At 48.6% G+C, this 16,539-nt stretch overlaps 1 protein-coding gene across 1 annotated transcript in view; it reads left to right on the plus strand.

Annotated features, from left to right (window-relative positions):
* The first annotated feature begins 16,208 nt into the window (after positions 1-16,208).
* The window catches only part of TNPO1 (transportin 1), a 79,741-nt gene continuing 79,410 nt past the window's right edge, over positions 16,209-16,539 (plus strand). The window contains exon 1 of the mRNA XM_044276049.1: positions 16,209-16,419. Coding sequence (XP_044131984.1) covers positions 16,315-16,419 — 105 coding nt within the window. The 5' untranslated portion in view covers positions 16,209-16,314. The remainder of the gene's footprint in view (positions 16,420-16,539) is intronic.

A 16,539-nucleotide genomic window follows, 5' to 3' on the forward strand; every position in this document is an offset into this window, starting at 1 on the left:
GTCTTTGCAATTTTTCACTGGGTAACACCTTTCTGATATTGCTCCACTATCTTTCTGCACAACATTGTGGGAATTGGTGATCCTCTACCCATCTTGGCTTCTGAGAGACACTGCCACTCTGAGAAGCTCTTTTTATACCCAATCATGTTGCCAATTGACCTAATTAGTGTTAATTGGTCTTCCAGCTCTTCGTTATGCTCAAATTAACTTTTTCCAGCCTCTTATTGCTACTTGTCCCAACTTTTTGGGGGATTTGTTGACACCGTGAAAATTTGAATCAACGTATTTTTCCTTTAAAATGATACATTTACTCGGATTAAACGTTTGATCTGTCATCTACGTTCTATTACAAATAAAATATTGACATTTGCCATCTCCACATCATTGCATTCAGTTTTTATTCACAATTTGTTTAGTGTCCCAACTTTTTTGGAATCCGGTTTGTATAATGTATTTCTTGCCCTATAAGAGGCCCTATAAATGTCAGCGCATTTTTTGGCGAATATTGTTGGATATTACTATCCTTAAGGGGTTAATAGTTGTGTACTCTGCCTGTGGATGGCTCTCTGCAGAACACGTGGTATCTGACCTGTCATGAACTTACCCAGCCATGTTCCTGCGCTGGCAGCTTCTCCACTCAGCAGTCGCTGTTCTGATCAGTGCAGCAGAGCTGGTGGAGATGTAGGACGGCACATGACCAGGAGAGCTGCCATGCTGACCAGCCAAGATCCAGCTACCAGTGAGTATGGACACCACGCCAATTAGGTCCCTGGCCGGTAGTCCAATCCCAGAGCTTTGGAGGCGGATTTAGTGAAAGGGGTATTCCGGTTACAGAAAGTTGTTGCCTGTCCCCAGGATAGGATATAATTATTATATCGTTAGGGTCCTACCACTGACATTTCTGCACCGTATCGGCACCAAAATCGGCAATTTCAAACAATTGTTTTTGGTGCGAATTTGATGCAGTTTTGCTGCAGATCTCACCATTCATTGGAAAAGGGTGAAATCCACAGCTTAAACCGCAAACACAATTGACATGCTGTGGATTTGGAAATCCGCACGGCGGATCAATTTCCACACAGAAAAGATCCGCAAAGTGTACATTCCACAACATGTGCAGGTGGCCTTAGGCTGCCTACACACAATGCGGATTATGTGTGTTCCACCCGTGCGGATTTTAGTGAGGAAAAATCACAGCATAAGGCCTCATGCACACGACCGTTGTTTTATTCCGTGTCCGTTGTGCCTTTTTCGTGACTTTCTGCGGACCCATTGACTTTCAATGGGTCAGTTGAAAACTCGGCTAATGCACCGTTTGCCATCCGCATCCATGATCCGTGGTTCCAGTCTGTCAAAAAAATATAACCTGCCCTATTATTTTCGCGGAAAACGGTTTGCGGACCCATATAAGTCAATGGGACCGCTAAAAAACACGGAGGCACACAAGATTGTCATTGCAAACCTGTCTTAGACTTTTTTTTACTTTCCTTCATGTCTGGTGATCCTCCAAAAATAAAGTAAGACACAGGGGAAAAAAACGGAACCGGATCACGGAACCCCATTTTGCAGAACGGAACACAACAACGGTCGTGTGCATGAGGCCTGAGGGTGCATTCACACAAGTGTTTTGCGGTCCTTATACAGTACTAGCAAAGGGTATGCTATTACACAAATCTTTTGTGCCCCTTTCACACGAGTTTTCCGCGCGGATGCATCGGCACTGAACCCTGACCCATTCATTTCAATGGGTCTGTGCACATGAGCGTGGTTTTTCACGTATCATTTCTGTGTTGCGTTAGAAACGCAGCATACTCTATAGTGTGCGTTTTTCACACAGCCCTGGCCCCATAGAACTGAATGGCGCTTCAGTCAAAAACGCATTGCATATGGATGTAATCCGAAAGCAGTCCGGATGCAAGGAGTTTTTTCTCTGATGGTTGCTAGTAGATGTTGTTGGTTAATCTTCCGTTTTTTTTCACACGTGTGAAAAACGCATCAAAGCTGATTGCACCGAGCGGAAAAAACTGAAACTCTGAACGCAATTGCAGACAAAACTGACTGAATTTGGTTCGAGTTTCACTGAACACATCCTGACGCAATCCGTATTGTTCGTGTGAACCATGGTGTCGGACAAGAATAGGACATGTTATATTTTTTTAGCGGGGACACGGAATGGAGCAACGAATGCGGACAGCACACGGAGTCCGCATCCGAGCCGCCGTTGCGGACCAAAACAACGGCTGTGTGCATGAGGCTTTACACACATGAATTTAGCACTGGATGTTTTTACCTATGAAAAAATGACACAATAAGTGCTGGCTTTTTTTTTTTTTTTTTTTGCCACCTACAGCTTTTTGGCATTTTTTTCTGCCCTACTGCAGACAGTGGCTCCGATTTCCTAATCTTGTAGATGGTGTAAGCGTAGACCGGCTATCTAGACCCGCACCAGATTTATCACAGGGCTCAGGCTGGATGATAAATGTGGTGCGGGGGGTAGGAAAGCGCAAGGGGCCGTCATTGATGGAAGATATGTGTCTCCGAGGTTCCTGGCACTACGGAGTGCTTCCGTGGGGTTTCCTCCCGTACTTCTGTTCCGCAAAAACATAGAACATGTCCTATCTTTTTGCGGATTAGGCGGATCACGGACCGAATAAAGTGAATTGTAGGGCAGCAAAAAATGCAGACAGCGCATGGATCTCATCCGCGTGCTGTTCGCATCCATCCTTGCGGCCGATGGCGCACCGACAGGGGGTGTTCAACGGGTCTGGACCCGGCCTAGAACCATTCATATATTTTTTTCATTCAGGGCCACACCGCCGATCGCCACAGGCGGCGCAGCCCTGGAAATAATTGGCGTGGTGGCCGGGCTGCGGCAGTACCAGTTGAGTGCTTCCATTGTGGAAGTGCTCATCTCCAAATTCATCTGTATCGCCGTCCTCTGGACAGCGATACAGATGGGTGTGTTGCGGCGTGGCAGGGGAGAGGCTTCTCCCTTCCCCATTCTTCTTATAGGCTGCAGGCAGACGTCATTATCATCGCACCGCCTGAGCCAGGCAGCACACAGCGCGGGACACAGGCCGGAAGAGGCCTGCTATGCATGGCTGACAGCCGCATACAGGTAAGTATTAATGTTTCTTTTTATTTTTATAGATGGCACAATATTGGAAAGAACCATGGGGGCATCTAGGGGCATTTTTTTTTTTTTACTGGCACATTATAGGGGGCACCTGGTGGCTCTAAAGGGGCATTTCTTACTGGCCCATTTTTTTTGGGGGGGGGGGGGGGGGGCATGGGGGCATCTGGAGACATTTCTTACTGGCACATTATGGGGCACTATCGGGGAGAGGAGCTCTATAGGGGCATCTGGTGGCTCTAAAGGGGAATTTTTTTACTGGCACATTATAAGGGGCACTACAGCATCAGGTGGCACTAAGGGGGCATTTTTTACTGGCACATTATGGGAGGCACTATAGGGGAGACTGGCACTATGGGGCATCTGGTGACACGATAGGGACATTATTTACTGGCGCATTATGGGGGACACTATGGGGGAGAGGAGCACTATGAGGGCATCTGGTGGCTCTAAAGGGGATTTTTTTTACTGGCACATTATAAGGGGCACGACGGCATTAGGTGGCACTAAGGGGGCATTTTTTACTGGCACATTATGGGAGGCACTATAGGGGAGAGTGGCACTATAGGGACATTATTTACTGACACATTATGGGGGGCACTATGCTAGAGAGGAGCACTATGGGGGCATCTGCTGGCACTAAAGGGGCATTTTTTTTACTGGCACATTATGGGGCCACGATGCTCGCATCAGTTGGCACTAAGGGGGCATTTTTTACTTGCACATTATGGGAGGCACTATGGGGCATCTGGTGGCACTATATGGACATTATTTACTGACACATTATGGGGGCACTATGCTAGAGATCAGCACTATGGGGGCATCTGTTGGCACTAAAGGGGCATTTTTTTACTGGCACATTATGGGGGCACTATGCTCGCATATGGTGGCACTAAAGGGGCATTTTTACTGGCACATTATAGGGGGCACCTGGTGGCTCTAAAGGGGCATTTCTTACTGGTCCATTTTTGTTGGGGGGGGGCACTTCTTATTGGCACATTATGGGGGGCACTAGGGGAAAAGAAGCACTATGGGGGCATCTGGAGACATTTCTTACTTACACATTATGGGGGCACTATGGGGGAGAGGAGCTCTATAGGGACATCTGGTGTCTCGAAAGGGGCATTTTTTTACTGGCACATTATAAGGGGCACTATGGCATCAGGTGGCACCAAGGGGGCATTTTTTACTGGCACATTATGGGAGGCACTATAGGGGAGAGTGGCACTCTGTGGCATCTGGTGGCACGATAGGGATATTATTTACTGGCACATTATGAGGGGGGCACAATGGGGGAGAGAAGCACTATGAGGGAATCTGGTGGCTCTAGAGGGGATTTTTTTAAATAGCACATTATAAGAGGCACTACGGCATCAGGTGGCACTAAGGGGGCATTTTTTACTTGCACATTATGGGAGGCACTATAGGGGAGAGTGGCACTATGGGGCATCTGGTGGCACTATAGGGACATTATTTACTGACACATTATGGGGGGCACTATGCTAGAGAGGAGCACTATAGGGGCATCTGCTGGCACTAAAGGGGCATTTTTTTTACTGGCACATTATGGGGGCACTATGCTCGCATCTGGTGGCACTAAAGGGGCATTTTTCCTAACACGTTAGAGGGGCACTATGGGGGAGAGAAGAACTATGGGGGCATCTGGTGGCACTAAGAAGGGGCATTTTTTACTGGCACATTATGGGGGAGAGGAGCACTATAGGGGCATCTGCTGGGGCACAAAGGGGTTTTTTATACTGGCAAATTATGGGGGCACTATGCTCGCATCTGGTGGCACTAAAGGGGCATTTTTCCTAACACATTAGAGGGGCACTATGGGGAGAGAAGAACTATGGGGGCATCTGGTGGCACTAAGAAGGGGCATTTTTTACTGGCACATTATGGGGGAGAGGAGCACTATAGGGGCATTTACTGGGTCACTATATAGGGGTATTTTATACTGGCATACATTATGGGGACATTAGCTCAACTGCGGGAACTAATATTTCTTGTACTGTCATATTATAAGGAGAATTATTGCTACTGGGGGGCATTATGGTGAGCTTTACAGCTTTACTACTACTGGGGGGCTGTGGAGAACATGATTACTAGTATGGGCACTATGGGGGCATTATTACTACTAAGTGCGCTCTGGCAGATAATTATTATTTCTATTGGTGGGATTTTGGTGAGCACTGTTACTTTGGTGGGCACCCTGGCATAGTATCAGCTTAGCACAATTATTTTTTGGGGACTTTATGTTTATACTATTAGTGCCTGGGACACTATTTACTGGATGCAGTTATATTTTTTTTCCGAGCACGGTGTGCCAATAATTATTGAAGGGGGCACTATCTATGTGGTAGTAGTATTTTCAGGGGGTCTGTTTCTGCAGTATAGTATTGGGGGCACAGCGGGCACAGTATTGGGGCACTATCTGTGTGGTAGCAGTATTTCCAGGGGGACTGTTTCTGCAGTATAGTATTGGGGGCACAGCGGGCACAGTATTGGGGCACTATCTATGTGGTATAGTATTTTCAGGGGGTCTGTTTCTGCAGTATAGTATTGGGGCGCACAGCGGGCACAGTATTGGGGGCACTATCTGTGTGGTAGCAGTATTTTTAGGCGGTCTGTTTCTGCAGTATAGTATTTGGGCACAGCGGGCACAGTATTAGGGGTGGCAGGAAAGAGTGTTCAGAAGATGGAAATGTGGGAAACTAATGTCTGTTTGTTAATCTCTGCAGAGACGGGGGATGGCTGAACAATCATCATGGCGGTCTGGTCTGATTGGAGAAGATGAGGAAAGAACGTCTACATCAGAGGAGACGTCACTGGATGTAAGAGGTATGTGGCGCTATGTAAGAGAGGAGATGCGGCTCCTCCCCCTGCCATTTGCAGAAGGAGGACTCAGAGCTGGAAGCTATAAGCATATGATATTTTGTGACAGGACACTAAAGAAAAGGGACTTGTAGATTACACTATATGAGGGAGATTGATCAAAACAGGTGTAAAGGAAAACTGGCTTAGTTGCCCGTTGCAACCAATCACGTTGAGCCTTACATTTTCTAAAGGACCTGTGAAAAATTAAAGGTAGAATCTGATTGGTTGCTATGGGCCAGTTTTGATAAATACCCCCTATGTGTCTGCAGCCCAACTCAGTGTATTCCAATGGACTGCATCTATTTCACTACAAGCCTGTGTCCCCACTCCCAGCATTGTTACTCCCAAATCTGATCGCAATCTTTAGTCAGCGCAGGTCTGACTCTAGCACTGCGGTAAGGCACTAGGACCGCGCTGCCTCCTAGCAACACCCAGCCGGCGCTAGGACCGCGCCGCCCTCTATCAGCAGCCGGTGACGCGTTATACTGCCCTACCTCGTGAGATTTCCCTACCCTCTGACTTCCTGTCGCATGAGCGATGACGTCGGGGGGCGTGTCTCACTTTTCTCCATCTGCGCATGCCCAAAAGGACACTCTAGTGAAAATCTCAAGGCTGAACTTAGCAGCACGCCGGGAACCTGCGCATGCGTCTGGGAGCCGAGACGCGCCTGCGCAATGTGATGGTAGGGAAAAATTACGTCCCAGTGCGCAAGCGCCGAGGGTAAACATGAATATCCATGCCAAAAGCACTTTTAACCCTTTGCAGGAGCTATTCTCATATTGGTTCTTGACTGATTGTCCTCCTATATATAGGTTCTATTATATAGGGGGTCTGTCTGCACAGTATATGGGGGGGGTCTGTCTGCACAGTATATTTGGGGGGCTGTCTGCACAGTATATTTGGGGGGCTGTCTGCACAGTATATTTGGGAGTCTGTCTGCGCAGTATATAGGGGGCTGTCTGCACATTAAATGGGGGGGCTGTCTGCGCAGTATATGGGGGGCTGTGTGCGCAGTATATGGGGGGGCTGTGTGCGCAGTATATGGGGGGGGCTGTGTGCGCAGTATATGGGGGGGGCTGTGTGCGCAGTATATGGGGGGGCTGTCTGCGCAGTGTATGGGGGGGCTGTCTGCGCAGTGTATTGGGGGGCTGTCGCACAGTATATGGGGGGGGCTGTCGCACAGTATATGGGGGGGCTGTCTGCGCAGTATATGGGGGGGGCTGTCTGCGCATTAAATGGGGGGCTGTCTGCGCAGTATATGGGGGGGCTGTGTGCGCAGTATATGGGGGGCTGTCTGTGCAGTATATGGGGGGGTGTCTGCTCATTATATAGGGAGGTCTGTGCAGTATATGGGGGGGGGCTGTCTGTGCAGTATATGGGGGGGCTGTCTGTGCGGTACGGTATATTGGGGGATGTATGTGCAGCATATTTGGGGGGGGGCAGTGTATTATATTTGTGGCCTGTGTGTTAGATGTGTACAACCCTATTTTAACAAAAAAAAAAAAAAATTCCCTATATCTCCTATGCCATGGCATGTTTTTTGCTACGAAACTGCAGTCATCTCGTCACTTGGAGAAGGATGAGAAGCGGCCCCCATCCAGAAGGACACACCTGCCACCAAATCCGTCTCTCACTGGATTCTGTAATCCCCGTCTGCTGTGTATATGTGCACCGTCCGTCTGCTGCACTGCGTCTGTTCTGCCATTTGCTCTAACTATTTTAATAAAAAAAAATTGTGTCACAACTCTGACCAGCATGTTCTCCTATGGAACACAAAGTACCTGAAGTGTAAGAAGAAGCCCATGTGTGAGGCCCGCGCCCTGGCGGGAGCATTGAAGGGGCATCTGACAGGTGACGAGCTGCTCCTGTGTACTGTGATCACCGCGAGTTCAGAGGTCGGCACCCATAGGCTGTCCACATGCTGTGAATTACATCTCCCATCATGCTGGTAAAGTATTATGGGAGGTGTAGTCCAAAACATCTGGAATACCAAATGCGTATGAATGAAAAGCATGGTGTGTGACTGGTCAGTAACAAGGGTTGAAGCCTTGACGTGGCGTTACTGCTCACATGTGTATCCATGTGCCAATTCAACCAATGTGAGTGACTGTAATTAATACTGATTAGGTAACTATAAATACTGTGACAATGGAGAATTAAACGACTGTATCTCCTACACACCGCTTACACTGTGACCGTATCTCCTACACACCGCTTACACCGTGACCGTGTCTCCTACACACCGCTTACACCGTGACCGTATCTCCTACACACCGCTTACACCGTGACCGTATCTCCTACACACCGCTTACACCGTGACCGTATCTCCTACACACAGCTTACACTGTGACCGTATCTCCTACACACCGCTTACACCGTGACCGTATCTCCTACACACTGCTTACACTGTGACCGTATCTCCTACACACCGCTTACACCGTGACTGTATCTCCTACACACCGCTTACACTGTGACCGTATCTCCTACACACCGCTTACACTGTCACCGTATCTCCTACACACTGCTTACACCGTGACCGTATCTCCTACAAACTGCTTACACCGTGACCGTATCTCCTACACACTGCTTACACTGTGACCGTATCTCCTACACACTGCTTACACCGTGACCGTATCTCCTACACACTGCTTACACTGTGACCGTATCTCCTACACACCGCTTACACCGTGACTGTATCTCCTACACACCGCTTACACTGTGACCGTATCTCCTACACACCGCTTACACTGTGACCGTATCTCCTACACACTGCTTACACCGTGACCGTATCTCCTACACACTGCTTACACCGTGACCGTATCTCCTACACACTGCTTACACTGTGACCGTATCTCCTACACACTGCTTACACCGTGACCGTATCTCCTACACACCGCTTACACTGCGACCGTATCTCCTACACACTGCTTACACTGTGACCGTATCTCCTACACACTGCTTACACCGTGACCGTATCTCCTACACACTGCTTACACTGTGACCGTATCTCCTACACACCGCTTACACCGTGACCGTATCTCCTACACACCGCTTACACCGTGACCGTATCTCCTACACACCGCTTACACCGTGACCGTATCTCCTACACACTGCTTACACTGTGACCGTATCTCCTACACACTGCTTACACCGTGACCGTATCTCCTACACACTGCTTACACTGTGACCGTATCACCTACACACTGCTTACACCGTGACCGTATCTCCTACACACCGCTTACACTGTGACCGTATCTCCTACACACTGCTTACACCGTGACCGTATCTCCTACACACCGCTTACACCGTGACCGTATCACCTACACACTGCTTACACCGTGACCGTATCTCCTACACACCGCTTACACCGTGACCGTATCTCCTACACACTGCTTACACTGTGACCGTATCTCCTACACACTGCTTACACTGTGACCGTATCTCCTACACACTGCTTACACTGTGACCGTATCACCTACACACTGCTTACACGGCCATAGAGGGACATATGTTCTGACCTTTCTGAGACCTGGGGGGATTTAAATGCGGTGTCTCAGAAGATATGTTGTAAGAACAGCAATTTTTTTTTTTAAACATTCATATTGTTCTTAACCTTACATCATGTTATGTTTTTTTTTTCCAACATTTAAACAGGTTACACAACGCTGATCTATCCAGGACGGCTTCAGGATGGACTATAAGAAGGAGGTTCAGTCCCGATTGGGTCCGGCGCAACCTCAGGGAGTACATATACAGCAGCCTTGGTTTACGACGACGCACAATGGCACAAAGAAGGTAAATTATATATATTTTTTAAAGAAATGTAAATGAAATGTAAAAAGAAATGTAATTTAAAGGGAACCTGTCACCGGGATTTGGGGTATAGCGCTGAGGACATGGGTTGCTAGATGGCCTCTAGCACATCCACAATACCCAGTCCCCATAGCTCTGTGTGCTTTTATTGCTTAAAAAAATCAATTTGATACATATGCAAATTAACCTGAGATGAGTCCTGTATGTGAGAGGAGTCAGGGACAGGACTCATCTCAGGTTAATTTGCATATGTATCAAATCTGTTTTCTTACACAATAAGAGCACACAGAGCTATGGGGACTGGGTATTGAGGATGTGCTAGCGGCCATCTAACAGCCCATGCCCTCAGCTCTATACACAAAATCCCAGTGACAGGTTCCCTTTAAGGGACTGTCTGTAACAGCAGAGCGTTTGGCTACCCTGTTTTGGACAGCCAACTTATGGTGTAATGTAGACGTAGCATCGGACATGGATGGTGTTTTTAAAGGTAAATTTTTATTTAATTTTTTTCATACAGAACTAAGAGCAGCACTCTGGAGACTGAACAACCTCCTGATGCGGAAAATGAATGGATCGCCAACGCCAGACCTCCTGTCCCTCATGCATCTGCTTGGGAGAATCCGGGTCCCCTACCGGATCCCTCTGCTCAACAGAGGCTCTTAGGTTGACATCCAAATTTAAGAGCCCTGCTGAGCATGCAGAGATCCGGTAGGCCAAAGCAAAATGATTATGTGGACCGTGTAGAGGTTGTTTCCAACACTGTAGAAGGTTTGGACGAACATCAGAAGGAGTTTAGTGCTGCCTTGATTCGCCGCTGGGAGGGAGCAGAGTCGGCGATCCAATGCAGCCCTAACTACCATTATGGGGTAAGCATAATCAATTTGGTGGACTCAATGACGCCCGAGCAGTTGCATGAGTTTAATATCATGCTTAGAGAATGTGTCACAGAAATTGGCCACGGCCCCCACAACCCCATCCCACACCAGTGACCATTACCGACAACCTTCCCATTCCCAGCCCCCGGGCATGTGTTCCCTTCTGTCTCTTTTCTACTTCTCCGTCCCACTATTTTCCCCACCACCTCTACACATGCTCGGGTACCCTCCTCCTCAGACCCTTATACAACCCACAATTTCAACTTGCATCCTTTCTTGTGGACTGTATTTTTAGCTCAGAGAATAAAGAGGACAGGGGGGCTACCATTGCCAACCTCAAACCACCTACACGACAGTCCTACTCCACTAAAAACATTTATTTTTTGTATAGTATGTATATATATATATATATTTTTTTTTTATGGATATATTGTAATTTATACAAAAATAAAAAAATGTATAGTTAACTTCGATGTATTTGTGTTTTCATTGGCCGGTACAGGGTAACAGTACCCTTTGGCACTACCGCTGTGGTGACATTAAAACCACCATAGGGTCACTACTGTACGTTTATTGAAAAGCCCTTGGTATTTTTTTTCCCCCTAAACTACATTATTGCCAAAGGTGAACCATGAACAATACCATCAGTAATGAGCTATGTTTTGGCTCTTTATTGATCGCAGACCCTATGATTGGCACATGAACAGCAAAGGCTTGTTCGTTGTTCAATCTTGCCCCTTTTCATTTGAGCCCTTGTGGGAGTCACGGTCCATCAGCATCATCAGGAATTCATTAATAAATTGTAATTTAACAGTTTGATTAATGATTTCCCTATGACGCTATGACATAACTAGTGTGATTACCACAATGGACACACAAGGGACTAACTGCTGTTAAAGGGGTATCCCAATCAATGGTGGCATATCACTTGAATATGCAACCATTGTCTGATAGGTGTGGGTACCACCGATGGGACACGCACCTATATTGAGAACGGAGCAGGTAGCGCTGTGGCTGGAGGACACCAGATTTAATGGGGTCCGTCGACCACTGTTTGCTAATCCACAACTCTAACATAGAGAAGAATGGAGGGCGGCAGAGCATGCGCATTGCGCCATACTCCAATTTCGGGGACCAGTTCTCAATATAGGTGCGGGGAACAGCAGCTATAAGACAATGGGGGCATATCCAAGCGATACGCCCCTATTGTCTGAGATGAGAAAACTCATTTTAAGGCCTCTTTCACACGACTGTATTCCCTACAAGAGGGCCATATGTCCCACACTGGCATTGATCATGCCAACAGGAGTACACACAATCCTAGATTACAATGATGCTGCGCAAGTCGAGCTTCAGGTGGGGCTATTGTTTAGCACGAATAGAGAATAGATCATATGAATGCGGGACAATAGCCCATTGTGAGGCACAACATGAACAACATCAAGATGCCATGTGCTCCTGTACGCACGATCAATATGGCCCGTTAACTATCACTATACATGTTTTAGTGCATATAGTCGTGTACAAGAGTCCAAAAGGTGAGATACGGTGACAGTGTAAGCAGTGTGTAGGTGATACGGTCACGGTGTAAGCAGTGTGTAGGAGATACTAGTGGCGTCGCTAGAGGGGGGCGAGGGGGGGCAATTGCCCCCCCTATGTTGTTCCTTGCCCCCCCAGGTGCCCCCCCGCTGATTCCCCCGAGTGAATACTAATGAGCGCTTCCATTAAGGAAGCGCTCATTAGTACAGAAGGACCAGGAAGTGGTGAACGCTCTGTACTCACCACTTCCTGGTCCTCGGCTGTCGGCTGTGCAGGGCTGCGCACAGCGTAAGGTCGCTCTGTGACCTCACGCTGTGCGCGCCAGTTTAGAGCACGCACAGTCGACTGAGGAGGGAGAAAATGGCAGGCGGCGTCCGTCCAGGAGCAGGAGAGGTAAGTGTTTTTTTTTTTAATTTTATAAAAAATGTGGCTGCTGGGGGCATTATGGGGGCAAATAGGAGGCATATGGGGCTAATTGGAAGCATATTTGGGGGCTAATTGGAGGCATATTTGGGGGCTAATTGGAGATGTATGGGGGCATTTGGAGGCATATTTGGGGGCTAATTGGAGGCATATTTGGGGGCTAATTGGAGGCATATTTGGGGGCTAATAGGAGGCATATGGGGCTAATAGGAGGCATATGGGGCTAATAGGAGGCATATGGGGCTAATTGGAGGCATATGGGGGCTAATAGGCATATGGGGCTAATAGGCATATGGGGCTAATAGGAGGCATATGGGGGCTAATTGGAGGCATATGGGGTTAATTGGAGGCATATGGGGTTAATTGGAGGCATATGGGGGCTAATAGGAGGCATATGGGGGCTAATAGGAGGCATATGGGGGCTAATAGGAGGCATATGGGGGCTAATAGGAGGCATATGGGGGCTAATTGAAGGCATATGGGGGCTAATTGGAGGCATATGGAGCTAATTGGAGGCATATGGGGGCTAATAAGAGGCATAATGGGGGCTAATTAGAGGCATAATGTGGGCTAATGAGGCATAATGTGGGCTAATGAGGCATAATGGGGGCCAATGGGGCTAATAAGAAGAATAATGGGGGCTAATGAGGCATAAGGGCTTATATGGGGGCTGATATGGGAGTGATGAGAGGCATAATGAGGGCTAATGAGAGGCATAATGTGTCATCCACAGATCCCCCATAACAGTGTGTCTTCCACAGATCCACCATAACAGTGCGCCTGTGCACTGACGAGAGACAGAAAGAAGGGGAAAGAATCCGTGGAAGCAAGCAGAGGACAGCACAGCAGACGACTGAATAGCTTCTTTTGTAAGTAAATTGTTTTATTATAACTGTATCCCTGCAGACCGCAACTCTCTCGTATTTTGTAATCTTATTTTGTTTTTGCCCCCCCATTTTTGACTGTGGTATCTTTGTGCCCCCCCTATATATTGTTCCTAGAGTCGCCACTGGGAGATACAGTCACAGTGTAAGCGGTGTGTAGGAGATACGGTCACGGTGTAAGCAGTGTGTAGGAGATACAGTCACGGTGTAAGCGGTGTGTAGGAGATACGGTCACAGTGTAAGCAGTGTGTAGGAGATACGGTCACGGTGTAAGCGGTGTGTAGGAGATACGGTCACGGTGTAAGCGGTGTGTAGGAGATACGGTCACGGTGTAAGCAGTGTGTAGGAGATACGGTCACGGTGTAAGCGGTGTGTAGGAGATACGGTCACGGTGTAAGCGGTGTGTAGGAGATACGGTCACGGTGTAAGCAGTGTGTAGGAGATACGGTCACAGTGTAAGCGGTGTGTAGGAGATACGGTCACAGTGTAAGCGGTGTGTAGGAGATACGGTCACAGTGTAAGCAGTGTGTAGGAGATACGGTCACGGTGTAAGCAGTGTGTAGGAGATACGGTCACGGTGTAAGCAGTTTGTAGGAGATACGGTCACAGTGTAAGCAGTGTGTAGGAGATACAGTCACGGTGTAAGCAGTGTGTAGGAGATACGGTCACGGTGTAAGCAGTGTGTAGGAGATACGGTCACGGTGTAAGCGGTGTGTAGGAGATACGGTCACGGTGTAAGCAGTGTGTAGGAGATACGGTCACGGTGTAAGCGGTGTGTAGGAGATACAGTCACAGTGTAAGCAGTGTGTAGGTGATACGGTCACGGTGTAAGCAGTGTGTAGGAGATACAGTCGTTTAATTCTCCATTGTCACAGTATTTATAGTTACCTAATCAGTATTAATTACAGTCACTCACATTGGTTGAATTGGCACATGGATACACATGTGAGCAGTAACGCCACGTCAAGGCTTCAACCCTTGTTACTGACCAGTCACACACCATGCTTTTCATTCATACGCATTTGGTATTCCAGATGTTTTGGACTACACCTCCCATAATACTTTACCAGCATGATGGGAGATGTAATTCACAGCATGTGGACAGCCTATGGGTGCCGACCTCTGAACTCGCAGTGATCACAGTACACAGGAGCAGCTCGTCACCTGTCAGATGCCCCTTCAATGCTCCCGCCAGGGCGCAGGCCTCAAACATGGGCTTCTTCATTCCACTTCAGGTACTTTGTGTTCCATAGGAAAACATGCTGGTCAGAGTTGTGACACAATTTTTTTTTATTAAAATAGTTAGAGCAAATGGCAGAACAGACGCAGTGCAGCAGACGGACGGTGCACATATACACAGCAGACGGGGATTACAGAATCCAGTGAGAGACGGATTTGGTGGCAGGTGTGTCCTTCTGGATGGGGGCCGCTTCTCATCCTTCTCCAAGTGACGAGATGACTGCAGTTTCGTAGCAAAAAACATGCCATGGCATAGGAGATATAGGGAATTTTTTATTATTTTTTTGTTAAAATAGGGTTGTACACATCTAACACACAGGCCACAAATATAATACACTGCCCCCCCCCCAAATATGCTGCACATACATCCCCCAATATACCGTACCGCACAGACAGCCCCCCCATATACTGCACAGACAGCCCCCCCCATATACTGCACAGACCTCCCTATATAATGAGCAGACACCCCCCCCATATACTGCACAGACAGCCCCCCATATACTGCGCACACAGCCCCCCCCATATACTGCGCAGACAGCCCCCCATTTAATGCGCAGACAGCCCCCCCATATACTGCGCAGACAGCCCCCCCCATATACTGTGCGACAGCCCCCCAATACACTGCGCAGACAGCCCCCCAATACACTGCGCAGACAGCCCCACCATACACTGCGCAGACAGCCCCCCCATATACTGCGCACACAGCCCCCCCATATACTGCGCAGACAGCCCCCCCATATACTGCGCACACAGCCCCCCCCATATACTGCGCACACAGCCCCCCCATATACTGCGCACACAGCCCCCCCATATACTGCGCAGACAGCCCCCCCATTTAATGTGCAGACAGCCCCCTATATACTGCGCAGACAGACTCCCAAATATACTGTGCAGACAGCCCCCTAAATATACTGTGCAGACAGCCCCCCAAATATACTGTGCAGACAGCCCCCCAAATATACTGTGCAGACAGCCCCCCAAATATACTGTGCAGACAGCCCCCCAAATATACTGTGCAGACAGCCCCCCAAATATACTGTGCAGACAGACCCCCCCATATACTGTGCAGACAGACCCCCTATATAATAGAACCTATATATAGGAGGACAATCAGTCAAGAACCAATATGAGAATAGCTCCTGCAAAGGGTTAAAAGTGCTTTTGGCATGGATATTCATGCTTACCCTCGGCGCTTGCGCACTGGGACGTAATTTTTCCCTACCATCGCATTGCGCAGGCGCGTCTCGGCTCCCAGACGCATGCGCAGGTTCCCGGCGTGCTGCTAAGTTCAGCCTTGAGATTTTCACTAGAGTGTCCTTTTGGGCATGCGCAGATGGAGAAAAGTGAGACACGCCCCCCGACGTCATCGCTCATGCGACAGGAAGTCAGAGGGTAGGGAAATCTCACGAGGTAGGGCAGTATAACGCGTCACCGGCGGTCTGTAGGACCGCGCCGTTCCCTCCATTTCCAGGCCAGGCCGCCTCCCACTCTCCTGTGCTCAGTCCGCGCCGTGTTCGTGTCCCGCAGCATGGAGTACGAGTGGAAGCCGGACGAGCAGGGGCTCCAGCAGATCCTGCAGCTGCTCAAAGAGTCCCAGTCCCCGGACACGACCACGCAGAGATCCGTGCAACAAGTATCCTTCCTCCAGACTATGGCGTTGCAGCCGGGCGGGCGCTTCAGTGCCGGCGACAGGGCGGAGGAGGAGGCGCCGCGGCCTGTGCTCTGCCGCCAGGGGTGAAATCTCCGCCCGTGT

The sequence above is a fragment of the Bufo gargarizans genome, chromosome 1 (genome assembly GCF_014858855.1).
Source record: "Bufo gargarizans isolate SCDJY-AF-19 chromosome 1, ASM1485885v1, whole genome shotgun sequence".
Classification (NCBI taxonomy): Eukaryota; Metazoa; Chordata; class Amphibia; order Anura; family Bufonidae; genus Bufo; species Bufo gargarizans.